Below are 21,023 nucleotides of genomic sequence, written 5' to 3'. Positions count from 1 at the left end.
TTTGTGTGTGTGTGTGTGTGTGTGTGTGTGTAGTCACAATGTTGTGTTTGCTAATATTTTTTTTGCTAACAGATTAACTTTGCAAAGAGAATTTAATTCCAATTCCATGTGTAAAGTTAATACATACATACATACATACATACATACATACATACATACATACATACATACAGGCATACATACATATATACATAGAAATATATATGTATACATGCATACATGTATATATATAGGAAAACGATAAAAAGGGTTGAAAATGTATTGCATTTTTTATATATCTGAATTTTTTATAGAATAAAACAAAGTTTATTTTTCCATATAGATAAAATATATATATATGTATATATATACGCAGTAAAAATTACAATGTTTGTTTTCACATAAAAAAAGTTTTACTGAAAAAATTATAGTGCTTTTTACCTATAATGTAAGTCTCATTTTACAGAAGAGGGTTTTTTTTTACCAAATGTATTGTTCAAAACGAGAATATATTTTACTAAGTCTGGTTTTACTGAAGTGAAGTTTTCACAAAATAAATTTTATTTAAAAAATAGAGAGAAAATCTATTTTAGTGACCAGTTTATACTTTTTAGCTTTTCAAAGTGTGATTCTCGCTAGAAATTTTTAGCCTGTATGTGTATCTAACTATCTGTCTGTCTGTCTGTCTGTCTGTCTGTCTGTCTGTCTGTCTGTCTATCTATCTATTTGTGTGTGCGTGTGTGTATCATCACCATTGTCAACATCATCATCATCATCATCATCATCATGTAACATCTACTTTTCATGTTATCATGGCTGGACGGTTTGACAGGAAGCCAGCAACCTGCAGGGTTGTGTCAGACTCCAATATGATCTTTGGCAAAGTTTCTACAGCTGGATGCCCTTGCTAAAGCCATGTGTGTGTATGTATGTGTGTGTGTGTATATATATATATATATTCAATTAAATGGAGCGGCTTGAAACAGTCATACTGCATCATTTCTTGATATCCAGTTGCTTATTTTGATTATATATATATATATATATATATATATCTCTATATAAACGGCAGTTTGTCTGTGCGTTTTCTGTGTGTCTGTTTTCTCGTACCCTCACTCTGACCACGGCTTTCAACCGATTCTGATGAAACTTGATACACACATAGCCCAATGTCATAATTCAAAACTAACGCAGCGAAAATTTAGAAAAGTTCCCCCAGTTCTGAAAAAAATCGATAAATTCGACATGGGGTCGAGAATCAGAAACCCAAACTACAGACCGTCTAGGGGACGCAACTCCACCTTTTTAACTCTCAAAAAAAATTTACCATCATTTTTTTTCCATTTTTTTGCTATTTTTTGGCTATAACTCTCTAAAAATGCTTTATAGTTATTTCCCTTACAAACCTGAGCAACGCCGGGCGATACTGCTAGTATATATACAAGTTTTTTTTTTCATTCTCTCTCTGTTTATTTTCTCTTATTCCTTTCTGTTGAAGTGCATAGGCTCAAAACATAAAAGACTTTTTCATTTTCCTGAGCATCAAACTAATACACCTACTTGTTGTTCATCCACCTGTTTTCATGTTTTGTTTTTCTATAAATTTCAACTATATATATGCACATATATATACATACATATATCCCGTATAAAATGTATATATATATATATATATATATATATATATTATACATAATTAGGATAAAGTCATTATTTAATGATTTATCATTGGCCATCATACTAAAATACCATAATAGTTAATTCATATTAAAATCATAATAAGGGTGTTGAATGATTACAATGCCAGTCTGCTAGAAATAGACCCCAAATGGTCTAGGAACCACTTAGATTATTACTCCATAACACAAGGTTGTAAGCGAGTGATTCCTTGACCATTTGGAGTCTATTTCTAGCAGACTGGTGTTGTAATCATTCATCACCATTATTATAATTTTAATATATATATATACACACAGACATGCAGGAAGTAAATAGACACCTTTAATTTTCAAAATCTGTTATTTAATATGCAAAACAAACAATTGAAATGTAATCGATAGGTAGGACTCCATACTTTAGTATTTAGTTGACATTCCCTTTGCAGTTTTTAATTCAGAAATTCTTTTTGGCATTGAACTGAGGGGTTTTGTGATTGTCTCTTATGGATTTCTGCCCACTTTTCACGCAACAATCAAACCAATTCATCTTTATACTTAGGTTTCTGTTGAGCTTTCCATATAGCTCAATCTTGTATGCTCCAAAGATTTTCAATTGGGTTCATGTCAGGAGATTGGCTCAGCCAAGGAAGCTTTTTGATCCCATTTTCAGTCAGCCATTGTTGATTCCTTTTAGCTGTATGGCATGGAGCCCCATCTTCCATGAATAAAAACTCATTTTTTGTTATGTTATCTTGTGAATACATCGGAAGTACTCCTTGCTTAACCCTTTAGTGTTCAGATTATTCTGTCAAATGTGATGTTTGTTTATTTAAAATGGTTTGAATTAATCATGCATTATCTTGTAATTTATAGATTTCAGTGATGTGATTTTTTAGTTTTAGAATGGACATGGTAGGGCTGAGGTGAGAGGCGAGATCTGGTCAGTTTCAATATAAAACAGGTTAAATATTTTGGTTGGATATGGCTGGTTTGAATGCTAAAGGGTTAAATATTTCAATGAAGTTTTCAGAATTTATTTTTCCAACACATTCGATCAACTCAGAACGACCAATGCTTATGAGAGCACCCCATACCATTACAGAGATACCGCCATGTTTCACAGTTGGTTGGAGTCATTTCAAATCGTATAGGTGTGTGTGTGTGTTTGTGTGTCTGTGTTTGCTCCCCCCTCCCATCGTTTGACAACCGATGTTGAGATGTCTTAGAAAGTTAAAGAAGTGATTTTAAATTCTCAAACGCAGGATAGTGCTAATAATATAGCCTGAACAGGATAAGCTACCCCTATTTTGCAGAAAAAAGTGTTGAGCAGCTGGCTATGAGATTCGAACTCACACCTCCGTGATTCTGCAAATTTAAGATACATAGAAATCTTGCTTTATGAGACACTATCATACGTTAAATTCAAATTATGATGACCGTAATAATATAGCCTAAACAAGGTAATCTACCCCTATTTTACAGAAAAACATGTTGGCAGCCGGCTGATTAAACAGGTTTTACATTTCACAAAGTAATCTAAATGCTAAACAGTTAATTTTAGGTTTACTTGACCAAGGTTACCCTGGGGCTAAACTACTATACCAGCTTTGCTTCTTTGACTAATCACTTCAGCGGAAAATTACAGTGATGATTGTGATGAAAATTATAAATATGAAGAGCTTTCCATTAATGAAGATGCTATATCATTAGGTAAGACACCATATTTTACTTATCTGAACATCTGTAATTTTAATATTAATTCTAAACAATGAGGCGAGCTGGCTTTGCAATAGTTCGTCTGCCTTTATATTCTGAGTTCAAATTTCGCCTAGACCAGAGCAATCTCAATTCTCAGGTTTCCATATTTATCAACCTTTTCTCTGTTTCTCATGATGTTATGTTGATCTCCTGGCACTACCACATCAATTATTAGGCACTCTTGTTAGTCCTTCCTGAAGGTTACTATATCCAGCCTTCAGTGCTCTAATACCTTGTCTGTCTAGAAGTCAAAGTCCCAGAGGATTTTTGCCTTCTTTTCATCCATTACCTTTTCCAGTGTATTATTATTATTACTATTATTATTATTATTATTATTATTCAGTAGTTTTATTTTTATAACGTGCTTTCACTTCACTACCGAACACAGCTTTGTGTGCCTTGGGTATGTGCTGTGATTTGTTGTGATGCTCTGATGGTTACTGTGTTGAAAGTGTTTTGCATAGGATGTGTGCAGTGCCCAGTATTATTATTATTATTATCATGTTTTTTCCTTCTTTATTCAAATTTTCTTCCGTTCCTCACCGAATGTTTTCCATACACCTAGGGTAGAGAAGGGCATTGCATGCATTCCCAGATTACACAGATAAAATATGTATTTAAAAATTAATAAATAAATAAATTCATGGATGGATGTTATTTTCACAGCTATAGTGCTCTTCTCAGTACATGAGCCATTCCAGTTAATACGATTTTTCGCACTTTCTGTAGGGATGGTAAGCCTGGAATCATTTTCAAATAGGTTTCAGTACCTTTTTTTATCATTCCTAGAGATCCTACAATCACTGGTACTGTAGTCACCTTGAGATACCACATTTTTTTCATTTCTATTAGCAGGTCTTTATATTTACTAATCTTGTCAAATTCTTTCGCCGCTATATTGTGATCACGGGGAATACTCATGTCAATTAATAAACACATCCTTTTTGTCTGATCCTTTATAATGATATCCGGTTTATTAGCTTTTATAGTCCTGTCGGTCTGCACGGGGAAGTCCCATAGAATCGACACATTTTCTCCCTCAGTCACAGCTTCAGGATGATGTTTATACCATTTGTCGGTGGTTTTGATTTTATAATGCCAACATATTGTCCAATGTAAATACTGGCCGACTCTGTCATGTCTTGCTTTATATTCTGCAGGTGCTAAGACTCTACACCCTGAGATTAGGTGGTCTATTGTTTCAATCTCATCGTTACAGAATCGGCATTTTGGGTCAGCTCCATTTTTCATCACATTGGCTTGGTAGTTCCAGGTTAATAAGCTTTGGTCTTGAGCAGCTAATATGAAACCTTCACTCTCTGCTTTTAGCCCTGAGCTTCGTAACCATTGGTGCGTGTGTTTCTGGTCGACATCAGCTTGTTTGCTACAGGCACATACTTGCCATGGAGAGGTTTCTGTTCCCTATTATTATTATTATTATTATTATTATTATTATTATTATTATTATTATCATTATCATTATTATTATTATTATTATTATTATTATTATTATTATATTATTATTATTATTATTTATATTATTATTATTCCACATACACACAACAGGTTAAACTGTTGGAAAAGTAAAATTCCTAACATGGGCAACAACAAGTAATCTAAGATGCTAAAAACCTTCCTAAGTATCCTAGCTATCCCTAATAACACTGTTTTCTGGAGCTGTACCAAACTAGGTTTTATGCCCATTTCCTCTGTTCAAATCTTTAGGGATAGTTCCTAATGCACATATAACTACATGAATACATTTTATCTGCACTTTCCATAGCCTCAGTAACTCAGTAGTTTGGTCCTGGTGCTTTGCTAATAATTTTTATTATCATTATTTACTTTTAATCTGCATGTTTGTTACAATCACTTGCCCAGACACATCCAGTGTCCTTGGGTGAGTGAAGGACAAGAGATGTTACAGTATGACTGAAAGTTTGGGGAGGGTAAGTGGCAGAGACAGTAGTGAAATATTTTCATGTAGCACAACACAGACATTTCAATTGATAGGATTTTTTTAAGGATGTGGGCACTACTTGTTGGTACAATCTTTTGGATTTCTCTGAGACATGGTTCTCCTGGGATATTATCTAGATGTTTTTGATATTCCGTTCTTATTTATTATTATTATTATCATTAATATTATCATCATCATCATCATCATCATTATTATCATCATCATTATTATTATTATTATTATTATTATTATTATTATTTTTATCTCTATATATAAACGGCAAAATGCCTGTATATGTATCCTTTATACAAATCCACAATTTTTCAGTTAGAGGGCTCACACTTTCTATGGTCATTCAAAACCGTTCAAGGGTGGTCGTGCACATCTTTACATTTCCCCAGTCACCCTGCAAAGCCATTAAAAATCAATAGAAGTGACTTTTAAAAAAATTTTCTATCCAAAACCCAATCAAAATACCCAAAACTTGATACGCCAATTGAATGCCAGCTAGCTGTATGTGATTGGTCGGAGATTTGGACAGTACTCACGTCTATGTGTGCACGCACGCAGCTGTATATGCATGCACTAGCACTATGACCCAGGTCATAGTGCTAGTTATTATTATTCCGTTGAGGTCGACTTTGCCTTTCATCCTTTCGGGGTCGATAAATTAAATACCAGTAAAACACTGGGGTTGATGTAATCAACTAGTCTCCTCCTTCCAAATCTCAGGCCTTGTGCCTCCAGTAGAAAGGATTATTATTATTATTATTGAGTGAGAGAGTAGTTCATACTATCAAAGTGACTCTGGGGTAAAATATATGAAGCCCAGTATACCCATCATGACGACCCATCTGATAAGGGTACACCAGGCACATGCATCACAACTATATGTGTGCGACATGGTGATCTCATATCAAGATAAACAGCATATGACATTGCAAGTGGGGCCCAGTTAGAATTTTCTTCAGGTTGAATAGCCCATCCTACTCAAAAGGTCCCTGAATAAGGGTTGTTTAAGGATGATGAATGAAACACCCATGTTTCCAGAGGTGAATTATCCAAACCCCAACGAATTTCTCTTAACACATGGCTATGATGCTCCCCAGCTACTTCTGCTTGTGATCAGAGATGCACATATCATCAGCCGCTAAGGGACATGCTCAACTGGTTAAGATCAAGCAACTGACAAGCAAATCTGTGGTATTGAGCAGAATATTTGCTGTAGCCCATCTTTTATACCAAGACAAAATGTACATGATAACACTTCCAATCAGTTAAGATGAGAAGCCATGAGAGCCATTGCTTGGTACTGCATCAGGGCATTTATTATCATGATTATTATGATTTATTATTATTATTATTATTATATTATTATTATTATTATTATTATTATTATTATTATTATTATCATCATCATCATCATTACTATTTTTGTTATTATAAAATGTCAAATATAATTAATCTCTTTATTAATGATATAACTCATTTATGCTTGCAGGGAGTGAAGATTTTAACACACTTTTGAAGTGTCTGAAAGTAGAAGAGAAAGAGAAGATCAGTTCAGCATCTAGTGTAATCTTCTGTTTTATTGTATCTTATGTACTTTTGTGTGGAGGCGCAATGGCCCAGTGGTTAGGGCAACGGACTCGCGGTCGGAGGATCGCAATTTCAATTCCCAGACCGGGCGTTGTGTGTGTTTGTTGAGCAAAAACACCTAAAGCTCCATGAGGCTCCGGCAGGGGGGGGTGGCGACCCCTGTTGTACACTTTCGCCCCAACTTTCTCTCACTCTTTCTTCCTGTTTCTGGAGTAATGCTGTGATGGACTGGCATCCTGTCCAGCTGGGGGGAACACATATGCCATAGAAACCAAGAAACTGGGCCCATGAGCCTGGCTAGGCTTGAAAAGGGTGCATAAATAAATTTTTAAAAATGTAATTTTCTGATGTAAAATAACTTAGGCTGTAGTGGTGGTGGTGGTGGTGGTGGTGGATGCAGGTATGGGTGGTAGTCAGTTAAGATGTTTGTATTGGGACTATGTAATTTAGAGCTGGCCTCACTGTGTGTACATTGTCAATTTAGTTCAATACTTTAGCCACAGGTTGACCAATACCTTGTGAGGGGAAATTATTTGACAAATACTGCAAAAGTTTGTCATGTGTGCGTGTGTGTGTGTGTGTGTTGTGTTGAATTAAATAAGAGACAAAGGAATGGGAAATGACGCATTGAAGTTCATTAGCTTACACCTGTTTCTACTATAAGATGCAATACATCAGAGCTGAGTGTACTGCACCTTCTTGCAGAAACAGCTGTAAGCTATTGAAGTTCATTGCATAATTTCCTGTTCCCTTGGCATGACTTTCATCATGACTTTCGGAAACATTTTTTCACGCTCAGAGTTGCTGAAGCATGGAATAAACTGCCTGCGTCAGTTGTTGACTGCCATGACACTGCATCTTTTAAGGCCCTCATGCTTTCCGAAATCCGCCGAAACTACACCTGATTATATATACACTTTAGATGAGTTGTAGTGCACCTGAGCACTGTACACAATTATTATTATTATTATATAATCTCTCATTTTGCTCTGAACCCAACAAATACTTTATTCTGAAGCATATAATGAGTTCTAGCACCATGTTATCAGTATCACTATGCCTAAGCAAAACATTAATACATACATATATACAAGCAAAAATGCCCTGTTGTTGATGTTGAAATTTCAATGAAGGAGACTCCAATCTGGGTTAGAAACCGGTTCTTTCTCTATTGGCAAGAAATGTTGAAATAAACTGAATAATGACATACAAACAACATTTGAGTGAGGGCATTGCCAGTGCCACTGGACTGGCTCCTGTTCAAGTGTCTTCTACTATAGCCTCAGGCCGACCAAAGCCTTGTGAGTGGATTTGGTAGACAGAAACTGAAAGAAGCCCATCGTATATATGTATATATGTGTGTGTGTGTGTGTGTGTGTCTCTGTTTGTCCCCACCAACATCGCTTGACAACCAATGCTGGTGTGTTTACGTCCCCATAACTTAGCGGTTTGGCAAAAGAGACCAATAGAATAAGTACTAGGCTTACAAAGAAAAAGTCTTGGGGTCGATTTGCTCGACTAAAGGCGGTGCTCCAGCATGGCCACGGTCAAATGACTGAAACAAGTAAAAGAAAAAAAAAAGAAAAACACAACTAAGCATTACATTTGACAGAGTAATCCGAATGCTAAAGAGTTGATTTAACTGCCTTAGAATTATGTTTTAATTTTATGCCATATATGAAGAAACTGATAACAGCATCTTCTCTTTAAATTTTCTCCTACTTTAAACAGTTGACTGAACCACAAGATGTTAGTGAAAGTCCAGAGGCATCAGTCAAAGAAATTCCTGAAACAGTGGATGATTTCATTTGCAACTTTTTAGCACAGATGAAAATGAGGAAAACACTAAATGCTTTCCAAACAGAATGGTAAGGAAATATTTGAAAACTTTAGATAAAATGAATCTGAATTTTGTCAGGAATTGACTCATTCACCTTTCTGTATTCAATACAATAAGTACCAGGTTTTACTGGAATTAATTCAGTCAAATATATTCATCATCATCATCATCATTTAACGTCTGCTTTCCATGCTTGCATAGGTTGGACGATTTGACTGAGGGCTGGTGAACCAGATGGCTGCACCAGGCTCCAATCTTGATCTGGCAGAGATTCTACAGCTGGATGCCCTTCCTAACGCCAACCACTCTGAGAGTGTAGAGGGTGCTTTTACATGCCACCGGCATGGGGGTCAGTAAGGCAATACTGGCAACGACCTTGCTTAAATCTTTTTACACATGCCACCGGCATAGGTGCCAGTGAGGCGATGCTGGTAATGATCATGCTCGAATGATGCCTTTTACGTGCCATTGGCACGGAAGCCAGTTGGCCGCTCTGGCAACGATCACGCTCGGATGGTGCTCTTAGCACCCTACTAGCATGGGCACAAGTGCCAGTAAGGCGACGCTGGCAACAATGACACTCGACTGGTGCCTGGCACGGAAGCTGGTTAGCCGCTCTGTCAACAATCACACTTGTATGGTACTTTTTGCACCCCGCTGGCACGGATGACAGTCATTGAATTTGATTTTGATTTTGATTTTGTTATTAAGTTTGAGCAGTTCTAGTGTAAGGAAACATCATCACCATCATTTTAATGTCTACTTTCCATGTTTGCATGAGTGGATGCAGTTTGTTGGGGCAGATTTTCTAGACCCAAATGCCTATCCTTCCACCAATCCTTGTTTCCATCAAGGTAATATTTTCCCATGCCTGAACATATTTTCACAGGAGACTGGAAAAACATAACACCACTTGTATAACAGTGAGACTCATTTGCAACTATCATGCCATGTCAAGAGAAGGAGGCACAAATACACACACACACGTGCATGCACACACACACACACACACACACACACACATGCACATGCACATATACATGCATACATACACGTATGTATGTTATATGTGTACAAGAGGCTTCATTCAGCTTCCATCTGCCAAATCCACTCACATGACTTTGCTCATGGTGCCACGAAGTGGGAAACTGGTACTCCATTGGTTAGAATGAGTGTTCCAGTTGATCTTATTTCTTTACTGCCCACAAGGGGCTACACAGAGAGGGGACAAACAAAGACAGACAAACAGATTAAGTCGATTATATTGACCCCAGTGTGTAACTGGTACTTATTTAATTGACCCCAGTGCATAACTGGTACTTATTTAATCGATCCCAAAAGGATGAAAGGCAAAGTCGACCTCGCCGGAATTTGAACTCATAACGTAGCGGCAAATGAAATACCGCTAAGCATTTCACCCAGCATGCTAACTTGAGTATTCAAGTTGATCTGATCAATGAAACAGCCTGCTTGTGAAATTAACATGCAAGTGGCTGAATACTCCACAGACACATGTAACCTTCATGTAGTTCTGACAGAGATTCAATATGACACAGAATGTGACAAGGCTGGCCCTTGCTTAATTACAGGTACTACTCATTTTTGCCAGTTGACTGGACTGGAGCAATGTGAAAAAAAGTGTAATGCCTCATTTGGAACTTATGACCTTATGATCAGAACATGAACACCCTAACCACTAAGCCACGTTCAATCACAAAGTGGGACTGAGCCCAAAACCTCATAGTTGAGAAATGATTGTCAGGCGGAGGAGTGGCTGTGTGGTACGTAGCTTGCTTACCAACCACATGGTTTCAGGTTCATTCCCACTGCGTGGCACCTTGGGCAAGTGTCTTCTACTATAGCCTCAGGCTGACCAAAGCCTTGTGAGTGGATTTGGTAGACGGAAACTGAAAGAAGCCCGTCCTATGTATGTATATGTATGTATGTTTGTGTGTCTGTGTTTGTCCCCCCAACATCGCTTGACAACCGATGCTGGTGTGTTTACATCCCTGTAACTTAGCGGTTTGGCAAAAGAGACTGATAGAATAAGTACTAGGCTTACAGAGAATAAGTCTTGGGACCGATTTGCTCGACTGAAGGCGGTGCTCCAGCATGGCCGCAGTCAGATGTCTGAAACAAGTAAAAGAGAGTCTAAACCTTACGGAAATTATAATATTGCCTTCATGAAAATGGAAATTATTCCTTTTATGTTGCTCTAAACATTTTGGGGTTTTTTTATGTATATATTATCCAAAATATCCTTCCATTTTTTAGAGTAGGATCAATTTGAGGGACACCTATTTTCTATTTCTAGCAAGTATAACAACCACGTAGATGTGTTGGCTCGTAATACATCAACGTTTTTTGAAATTTGGGAGTGTAATATTCAATATCCTTTAATATAACATTAGCAATTCAAGTGAGAATACTGACATTTTGAAGCCATTCCTGGACAATTATCACCACATTATAGGGTTCGTGATATGTAATAATACTAATTACTCTGCAGTGAAGCACATTGCCTAGGGGTTAAAGTGTTACACCCTGAATCCTAAAGTCAAGGGTTCAATTCCTGGACAGTGCTGGATGTTGTATCCTTGAGCAAGATACTCCATTTTATATTGCTCCTGTCTAAGCTGAAAGGAGTATCTGCCATCATGTGTACATCCTCTCTCTCTCTCTCTCTCTCTCACTCTTTCTCTCATCCTTGATGTTCTGCTAGATGAAGGATAGAAGAGCTGAGTGGGTATCTATGACCTCAAAAGCGCCTGAAACCATTAGCAAAAGAATAGTACATGATATAAAGTCATGATTTGCTTGTGAATGATGATAATGTTTTTTTAGGGCAGTGAGCTGGCAGAATCGTTAGCATGCCAGGCAAAATGCTAAGCGGTATTTCGTCTGCTGTTACGTTCTGATTTCAAATTCCGCCGAGGTCAACTTTACCTTTCATCCTTTCGGGGTCGATTAAATAAGTACCGGTTATGCACTGGGGTCGATATAATCGACTTAATCCATTTGTCTGTCCTTGCATCCGTTTGTCTGTCCTTGCTTGTCCCCTCTGTGTGTAGCCCCTTGTGGGTAGTAAAGAAATAGGTATTTCATCTGCCGTTATGTTCTGAGTTCAAATTCTGCCAAGGTCGACTTTGCCTTTCATTCTTTCGGGGAGGATTAAATAAGTACCAGTTACGCGCTGGGGTCGATATAATCGATTTAATCCGTTTGTGTCCTTGTTTGTCCCCTCTATGTTTAGGCCCCTGTAGGCAATAAAGAAATAGATAATGCTTTTCAGTTTAATTACCATGGCAGACTACATTATAGAATTAATGATTAAAATACAGACAATCATTGATATTTTGAGATTTCTTTTGAGGAGTCAGTTACAAAGCCCCCAATTTTTTTTCAGTAATACTATAATCGTTTTTTTTAAATATGTGGTGTCCCTTGGTAACAGTTACATTGTGAAATAATCTCTTTCCTAAATAAATGTATAATCAATTGAATGGACCCCAGTAAAATATTACTTTGCCATGTTTTATAGAATTTTATTGTGAGGCCCGAAAAACAAGTCTCAACTCTTGAAGGATTTAAATTCAAAATATGAAGTCTGCAATGTAAATGTCTCAAAGCTGCTAATCTCAGTTTTGGTCACATTCACCATTTTTACTTCTTATCTCCCGCTACAGGTATGAAATGGAACAAAAGGGCATGGTATCAAATGCTACTCCCTTTCTCCTACCAGATGTTTACACCTCAATTTTGCAATTAGAATCGCAAATAAAACTACTCGAAAAAGATTCTGCTGCTTTCAAAAAAGTAGCTCTGTAAGTACAGAAATTATGTTGGCTTATTTTTTTTAATGCATTTTGTTTCTTAGTTCTAGTTCATAATTAATTACTCACTTTTTTGTTTTGGGATTTGGTTTGCAAGATTCTTTATATGAGTGCGGGTGTTGAAGAATATTCTGTTGTGTCTAGGAAGAGTCATTTTCTTTTTGTGCCTTATAATGTAACACACTCACCAGTAAAATTTCCACTTATTCCTTATTTTTATTTTCCTAAAATTTTCATTGTCTTGCAACCTTTTCAATAGTCTTGACTTTGTCCATTATTTACACTGCATTCCTTTTTGCTTAAAACAAATTAACTGGGATTTCAGTCGCTAGAATCCAACAAAACTCTTAAGATAGAAAACACCTATATTTTGTCCAGGGATAGGGCCAGGACCATATATTCATTGCCCTTAGCTAGTCCTACAATATGCATCTACAATATGTGGCCCTTTCTCCCAGCCCCACAATTTGCTCTCCCTTCTCTCAGTCCTTCAATATATGCTCCATTCTGTACGCTCCCTTTTCTCAGCCCCTTTACTGAATTTTCTCCAGTCACTCACCTTTTTACACAAACTGAAAAATTCAGTTAGGCAACTAAGATTGAATTACCACCAAAATATCTCTAGTTTTATTATCATGCATGTCACCAAGTAAATCTGTTACCAGGCAAAATTTTATGTTGCATACCAAATCATGTGACAAGTTATGACACTACATAACTCTCTTTTCTTCCCTGCCCCACCCCCAAATCTTGCCTCTACACTCCACTGTTCTGAGAGTGACCTTTCCTGTTTCCTGCATTACTGAGATTTTCTTTTTGCTTGGATCAAAGAATTTAGCTTACATTGTTCAGAACTTGTGCAGATTTTAATACCTTATGTAATTGTCTAGTTTGTCTAAGTATGTAGGGCAAGCCCTGGTTACAATAACAATAACAATATTTCAAGACAATATTAAGAATTAGTTATCAAAAATTTCTTCTAAAACATTTTTAAAAATCAGCTGAAATGTATCAAATCACGTGTAATTTGAAGCAAAGTATTATTTTTACCTCTTCTAAACATTCAATACTAAGTCCCTGGGCATGGATACATTGAAACTCCGACGTCTGGCAGCTGACTTGGCAGACACCCATAAAATTATTAGCCATCTTACTAACAATAACTCTGAGCACCTTTTCAAACTCCACCTGTCTAACACCCAGGGACATGTTTACAAAGTCAGAAAACAGCACGCTGCCATGAATTTTGGAAACATTTTTTCATGCTAAGAGTTGCTGAAGTATGAAACAAACTGCCGGCATCAATTGTTAGTTGTCGGAGCACTGCATCCTTCAAAACTTCCATGCTTCCTGAGATTCGCCAATACTACACCTGATTTTCTCCCCTCCATACGCACACAAGCATGTATCTGACTCATACACTGTTCACTTCCCAGACATTTGTACATTACAGCATATGCTTTATACACACTTTTGACAAATTGTGGTGCACCTGAGCACTGTATACAATAATCTCATTATTATTATTTTTGCCAGCTCTGTCTGGCACCAGTGCGGGTGGCACGTAAAAAGCACCCACTACACTCACGGAGTGGTTGGCGTTAGGAAGGGCATCCAGCCGTAGAAACACTGCCAGATTTGACTGGGCCTGATGAAGCCTTCTGGCTTCACAGACCGTCCAACCCATGCTAGCATGGAAAACGGACGCTAATGATGATGATGATGATGATGATGATTATTATTATTATTATTATTATTATTATTATTATTATTATTTCAATTAATCAAACGCTAATGATGATAGTTTTGAATTAAATGCATTTACAATAGTTGGCTTTTCAATAAACTTCTTCGTGAGTAATATCAGACAAATGCCTTGCCTTATTTAGTTGTGTCAAAGGTGGCAAGCTGGCATTTTTGCATTTATATATCACAATTGATTAACTGAATGTTTGAAAGGTGAAAAAATAATACTTTGCTTCAAATAACATGTGATTTGATGCATTTTAGCTCATTTTAAAAATGTTTCTAAAGAAATTTTTGATAACTAATTCTTAATATTGCCCTGGTATAATATTGTTATTATTACTGTATTCAGGTCTTGCAATACATGCCAGACAAACTAGAATGCTGTTTATGTTTTGTTATGCGCACGGTTTCTTGGTCCGTGGGGGAAAAAAATGCCTTGAATGAAACTGGTTCGTGGTGCAAAAAAAATTGGGGCCTGCAATTGTGTACGCTTTCAACCTTTTTTTTTTTTTTTTTTGCGACAGCAGGACTCTGATTAAACGCCTAAACTGTAACTAAAAAACGTTAGCGAGTATAAATAGTGAACAAAAGTTCACTATTCATACTCGCGATTTGCAAGGGAAATAACTCAAAGTTATTTCGTTAAAAATTATTTCCCTTGGATATTTCGATTATTGTTATCAGTTTTAATCGAAAATTCCGTTGCGAACTGTGCGTCGTTTTTTAAGTTTTTTTTTTGTTTTGTTTTGTTTTTTGTTATACATAATGTATCTAAGACTACATTATCTAATATGACTTTAATTTAAAATGATAGGATATGGTTCAAGAGAGAGATTTTGTTGTATTCCTTATAGTTTGACATACTGCATAGAAGCTCTGTGATAAATTAACTTTTACACCTGCATGTTCTTTCTATGTTAATCACTCGACTCTGAAGAGCTGTTGGCGACTATTTTTTGTTCATTGAGACAATCTGAAGTAAACAGACTTTGGTAATTTGCTCCAAGGTACAATACAATGACAACAGTACAAACTGAGATTATAACTGTGTGGTCAGTAGATCAACTTATTAATCTCCTTGTGTACAATATAAATACAATTAAGGAATTATTACATTGGCAAAACGACCAAAATTTCTGAGAAACAATCATTGCTCACACACACACACACACACACACAATGATTCAGGTATACATCTCTTTACTCTTTTACTTCAGTCATTTGACTGCGGCCATGCTGGAGCACCGCCTTTAGTCAAGCAAATCAACCCCAAGACTTATTCTTTGTAAGCCTAGTACTTATTCTATCGGTCTCTTTTGCCGAACCACTAAGTTACGGGAACGTAAACACACCAACATCGGTTACCAAGTAATGTTGGGGGACAAACACAGACACACAAACATACACACACACACACGCACGCACACACACACACATATATATATATGATGGGCTTCTTTTAGCTTCCATCTACCAAATCTATTCACAAGGCTTGGACACTTGCCCAAGGTGGCACGCAGTGGGACTGAACCCGGAACCATGTGGTTGGTAAGCAAGCTACTTACCACACAGCCACTTCTGCACCTTTCAAAAAGACAACTTAAAATCTACTTATTTTATAATAGAGGGGCAGACAAAAATGAGAGAAATGATACACAAGAGAATAAAAGAGAAGAAAAAACAAAAGGAATTTTAATATGCTCAAATAATTTTGAATCAAAAAAATGGTTTTGAAAATACCAATGTATTGTTGCAGCAGAAATATGCAGCTGTTGCTATAAATAGACTTTTCTGCATACTTAAATATGAATCTATAGCAAATTGGTGGTAAACAGTCAAGAAGAGTAGAAAGCCTGCAGTTTGATGTGTAGTGACGCCATCTTGGAAATCTCCAGCACGCATGCGCAGAGTTGGAGTCTTCCAGGAGGCCTGCCGGAAGTTCCCTCATGCGCATGCGCAGAAAACTAGCAGCAGCAAAATTCCCTCGTATCGTTCTCTTGAACGCCGGCAGCTGAACAAGACAGTCATGTTTTATCAGCTCTCTCAAGCTGCTACTTCGTGGCATACCTCCGCTATGCTTGAACTGACAGGATTTGGCTCACTCTACTTGACGACTACGATAAGCTCCTAGGCTGCCGATTTGCCCAGAAAGAAGAAATGAATATATTGCGAATCAAGAAATAAATATTTATACTATTGAAGTTAATCGGAAGTCTTGACTCTTTCCTTCGATTAATATTTATTGTAAAGGATGTGAGCTGCACCCTTCCAGTGCAGGGACCTCTCATCCTGTTGCAGATGTCACAGTACAAAATGCATATGGTTTAGAAGTTAGATGCTAAGTTTAGGGTTTGTGAGCCTTTGAGCTAAGCACGTCATTTCACATTGCTCCACTCTGTTCAGTTAAGTACAAGTAAATATCCAAAGAAGATTCTAATATATTTTAAAGTATATTTTTCTTCTTTCTTTCAGAAAAGCTAAAGAGGCCTATCTAAAATTACAGAAACAGAGAGACTTCCATCGAATGAACCATCATCGAATTGTTCAAGAAAGAGATAATCTTATGAACGACATCAGACGGTAAATTGCTTATCACACAAATTAACTGATTGGTTCATCAGCATTCAAAAAAATTATCAATACATCTTCCTTACAATCTGATTGCAGCCAGTCAAATGGTTGTTTTAAGCCAGCTTCTGTAGGATTAGAAACGAAAACCATGAATCAGTTAATCAATTGATTTGTTGAAATAGAGTGAATATGCTTCACCAAGGAGGTTTCATAAGATCAAAACATGTCCATTGCTTTATCTTTTACTTTCATTCATTAAATTTGCCATGTAGGCAGCACATAGATAAAGTAGCTTTGTGGGCTGGATACAGACGTTGATAAAGCAAATGATTATGATACAAAAATGATAAAGATGGAAGAAGACAGAAAGTGCCCACTGACCCTCTGCTTCTCTAAAACATTGTTCTTTAAAAACACATATACAGAGGTATTAACCCTCTTACAATTTAAAATACAATGTATTTGGACTAAAAAGTCCATACAATTATAAAACACAATTTATACACAAATTGGAGGCGATAAACCTCTACAATCCCTCCCCAAGCAATTTTCTTGCGACTTGCAGGCATTCCTCCAACTGCAGTTCAGAGCTCCAAAAAAGAATTCTATAATTCTCGTTTTTACACAAGTCAATTATAAGATCACAGTACTTTCTTTCCAGCACCAGAGCAGCCACCTGCGGAGGCCACTCTGGGCTGTCAGTACAAGTCGAGTCCCGCAGGACTCGACTATCCATATTATTCTCCACGAGACTGTCAATAGCCCCTCCCCTGAGATAGAAGAACATATATTCTTCACCACTTTCACCACTTTATCTTTTACTTGTTTCAGTCATTGGATTGTGACCATGCTGCAGTGCCACTTTAGGGTTTTTGTTTTTATTTTAAGAAATCTACCTCAGTGCTTTTTGTTTCTTTTTAAGATACCACTCTATTGGTCTGAACCACTAAGTTATGGAGACATAATCAAACCAACACCACTTGTGAAGGACAAAGTCAGATACATAGAGACACATACACACACACACAGATATGTATATATATATATGACAAGCTTCCACACAGATTCAAACTACCAAGTTCATTTGCAAGACATTGGTCAGCCAAGGCTCTATCAGAAGACATTTTCCCGTGATACAGTGCAGTGGGACTGAACCTAAAACAACATGGTTGTAAAGCACAGCCAATTCCAACACTGCATCTGCTACATTTTCTACTTCAATTAATTTCATTGGAGTTATGTACCTTGCATATGAATTTTAGAGGAAGTGTTTATTTAATAATTGCACAGATAACTTAAGTTATTCGAAATTTTTTTAACTTACTATATTCACTACTAGATTCACTCTAACCTCTCCCCACAGGCAGGTGGTTTCCCTCTTTCTACTTTTCTTTTTTTGCTACTACTATAATGACCTCTATTTCTTGTAATTTCCTGGTTTTGTGCAACCTTTACTCAGAAACTACAGATCCTCTAACCTTCCTGTTCTCATCATCCTTATTATGTCCAGACCACCATCTTACCTTAGGCCCTGCATTAACCACCATGCCTATTCCTTCAAATGGTGCTTTTAAGTGCTGGTGTATGGCTTCGATTTCATGGCATTAAATGGCTGCATGATAAATCTACTCTCCACTCTAAACATAACTCTTCTAATTAAAATTCTTAGGAAGATCTGTTATCTAATCCTGATGATTAAGTGAAGTGGGTAGAATTATGAGTAATACCTAAATACACACTAAAGCACCTGATGTAGAATTGAACTTAAGTTCTATAAGTTGGCCACTTGGCCATTTCATTTCTAATGACTCCTGAAGCTACACTTATTTGATTAAGTTGAATGGGAAAGACAGAAGCCAATGATGACTTCAGCAAGATGTTATTCATACACATGTACTCACACAGCCACATATAGCATCCACATATACCCAATCAAAAAGAAACACAGACACACAGTAATACATGTATAAAAATCTGTCAACTGCTTAGCAAGCTTCATTACACTTTATTGCGTTAACAAAGTCTAACAGATCAGAGCACGTCTGTAGATGTCCCTTGCCTACAAACCAAAGTCAGACTGTCTTTTTCCTAAGTATCTGTGTATCAACACAATAATACATTCCTACCTGGCTAACTTTTGTGTTGAGGGAGAAGTGAGAGAGACATAAAAAGAGATAGACAGAGAGAAAATAAAACTTCTAAGAAGTTAGAAACTGAGTCTTTCTCTATTTCTCCCTCTTTCACTCTCTCTCTCTCCATCTCCATTGCTCTCTCTCCCTCCCTCCCCCACCCTCTCTCTCTTTCTGTATGTGTTTGGAGTATATGCAAATGCATCTTTGTATATTTAATAACAGGAATAGTATATGTGTTTCTATGTAAATTGTGTGTGTGTGTGTGTGTGTGTGTGCATGCATGTTGGTATTGATAATGTTGAACAGAGAAAGATACTGAAACATTGAAATGGAGAGGAGCTGAGAGAGAGTGGAAAAAGTGACAGTGAGGTAAAGAAAGGGAAAGAAAGTGAAACACAGGATTGTGAGAGGTGATAGTTAAAGTAAACATGCAAGAGAAGGGGTGTGAGGTGATAATGAGATTCAAACACAAAGATGGTGCCAAGAGAAAAAAGACTATGAAGACATAGCAAAGTTTGTGACATCAGTAGTTAAAAAGTAATGTTTTTAACCATATGGTATACCTTTGCCTATTTAACTGATGTGTTTTCTAAAAATTCACTCACTGTAGCAGCTACTATACCTCGTTCAGTGGAACTGTGGGTTCCAGTCTAGCCATACAAACTTTCCAATACTTTTGGAAATATACTGTGCTTGAGAAGACCCGGCAAGCCAAGTGAGACCATAACCTGTGGCCTATGCCAGGGGTGTAACCAGCCCACTTATGTGTACCTTTCTTCATTGGACACTAAACTCTGCTTGCGAAGACCTGTTGAGGCAAGAGAAATCGAAATCAAATTTGATGACTGGCATCTGTGCTAGTGGAGCGCTAAGAGCACCATCTATGCATGATCGTTGACAGAGCAGCTAACTGGCTTTCTTGCCGGTGGCATGTAAAAAGCACCATTCGAGTGTGATTGTTACCAGCATTGCCTTACTGGCACTTGTGCTGGTGGCAAATGAAAAAAATATTTGAGCGAGGTCGTTGCCAGTGCCGCTGGACTGGCTCATGTGCAGGTGGCACATAAAAAGCACCATTTAAGCGTGGCTGTTGCCAGTACCACCTGACTGGCCCTCGTGCCAGTAGCATGTAAAAGTACCCACTACACTCTAGGAGTGGTTGGTGTTAGGAAGGGCATCCAGCTGTAGAAACTCTGCCAGATCAAGATTGGAGCCTGGTGCAGCCATCTGGTTCACCAGTCCTCAGTCAAATCGTCCAACCCATGCTAGCATGAAAAGTGGATGTTAAACGATGATGATGATGATGACGACAACGACGACGACAATAAGGATGTAATAAAATATATTAAGATTTGTTCAAGTTTTACTAATATAGTCATATAGCAGCAGAACAATATTTTAGATATGTTATGTCTTCAATTTTGTTCCATAGATAAGATTATTTACCTTTTGTCATAAAGTGAAGATAACAGATAACAACACTCAAGGCAGAACAAGTGATCAGTATATGGCAAGGACTATTGCATTTAGAGATGCTGTCTCCTAAGACTGTACATTCAGTCCTACCCATGTGGAGTTTTATACTTCTTAAAAAATCAAATATTTCAAACAAAATACATTTTCTAAAGAAACTACATATCTCATCATTCTCTATAAACTTTCTGCCATCTTACAGTTTTCAAAATAACCATGGAATTTTCATAGAGTACTGCTTGTGTAAACTGAGAACTGTCAATTTCTTGAAATTATCTCACCTTTTCTTTTAGAGCTTCTAACAATTGCTACTAGGTTTTTATTTCGTTTCTCCAGCTGAGGGGAAAATTTTCAATAAATTACTAAGTTTTTTTGTCTGCCCCAGCATGGCCGTGGCCTTCAGGCTAAAACATTTTTAAGGATTTTAGGATGTACAACATTGATTACATTGCATTTTAACTTAATTATACG

The 21,023-nt window shown here is 37.1% G+C and overlaps 1 protein-coding gene across 1 annotated transcript in view; it reads left to right on the top strand.

Annotated features, from left to right (window-relative positions):
* LOC115219272 (sperm-associated antigen 16 protein-like) overlaps positions 1-21,023 on the top strand; it is an 89,948-nt gene that overhangs the window by 8,268 nt on the left and 60,657 nt on the right. Inside the window, exons 2-6 of the mRNA XM_029789437.2 lie at positions 3,270-3,347; positions 6,857-6,930; positions 8,686-8,822; positions 12,481-12,618; positions 16,849-16,956. Coding sequence (XP_029645297.2) covers positions 3,270-3,347; positions 6,857-6,930; positions 8,686-8,822; positions 12,481-12,618; positions 16,849-16,956 — 535 coding nt within the window. The remainder of the gene's footprint in view (positions 1-3,269; positions 3,348-6,856; positions 6,931-8,685; positions 8,823-12,480; positions 12,619-16,848; positions 16,957-21,023) is intronic.

This window comes from Octopus sinensis, linkage group LG1 (genome assembly GCF_006345805.1).
Source record: "Octopus sinensis linkage group LG1, ASM634580v1, whole genome shotgun sequence".
Taxonomy (NCBI): Eukaryota; Metazoa; Mollusca; class Cephalopoda; order Octopoda; family Octopodidae; genus Octopus; species Octopus sinensis.
The sequence above is the reverse complement of the archived record's forward strand: the minus strand, read 5'-3'. Positions and strand labels throughout refer to the sequence as shown.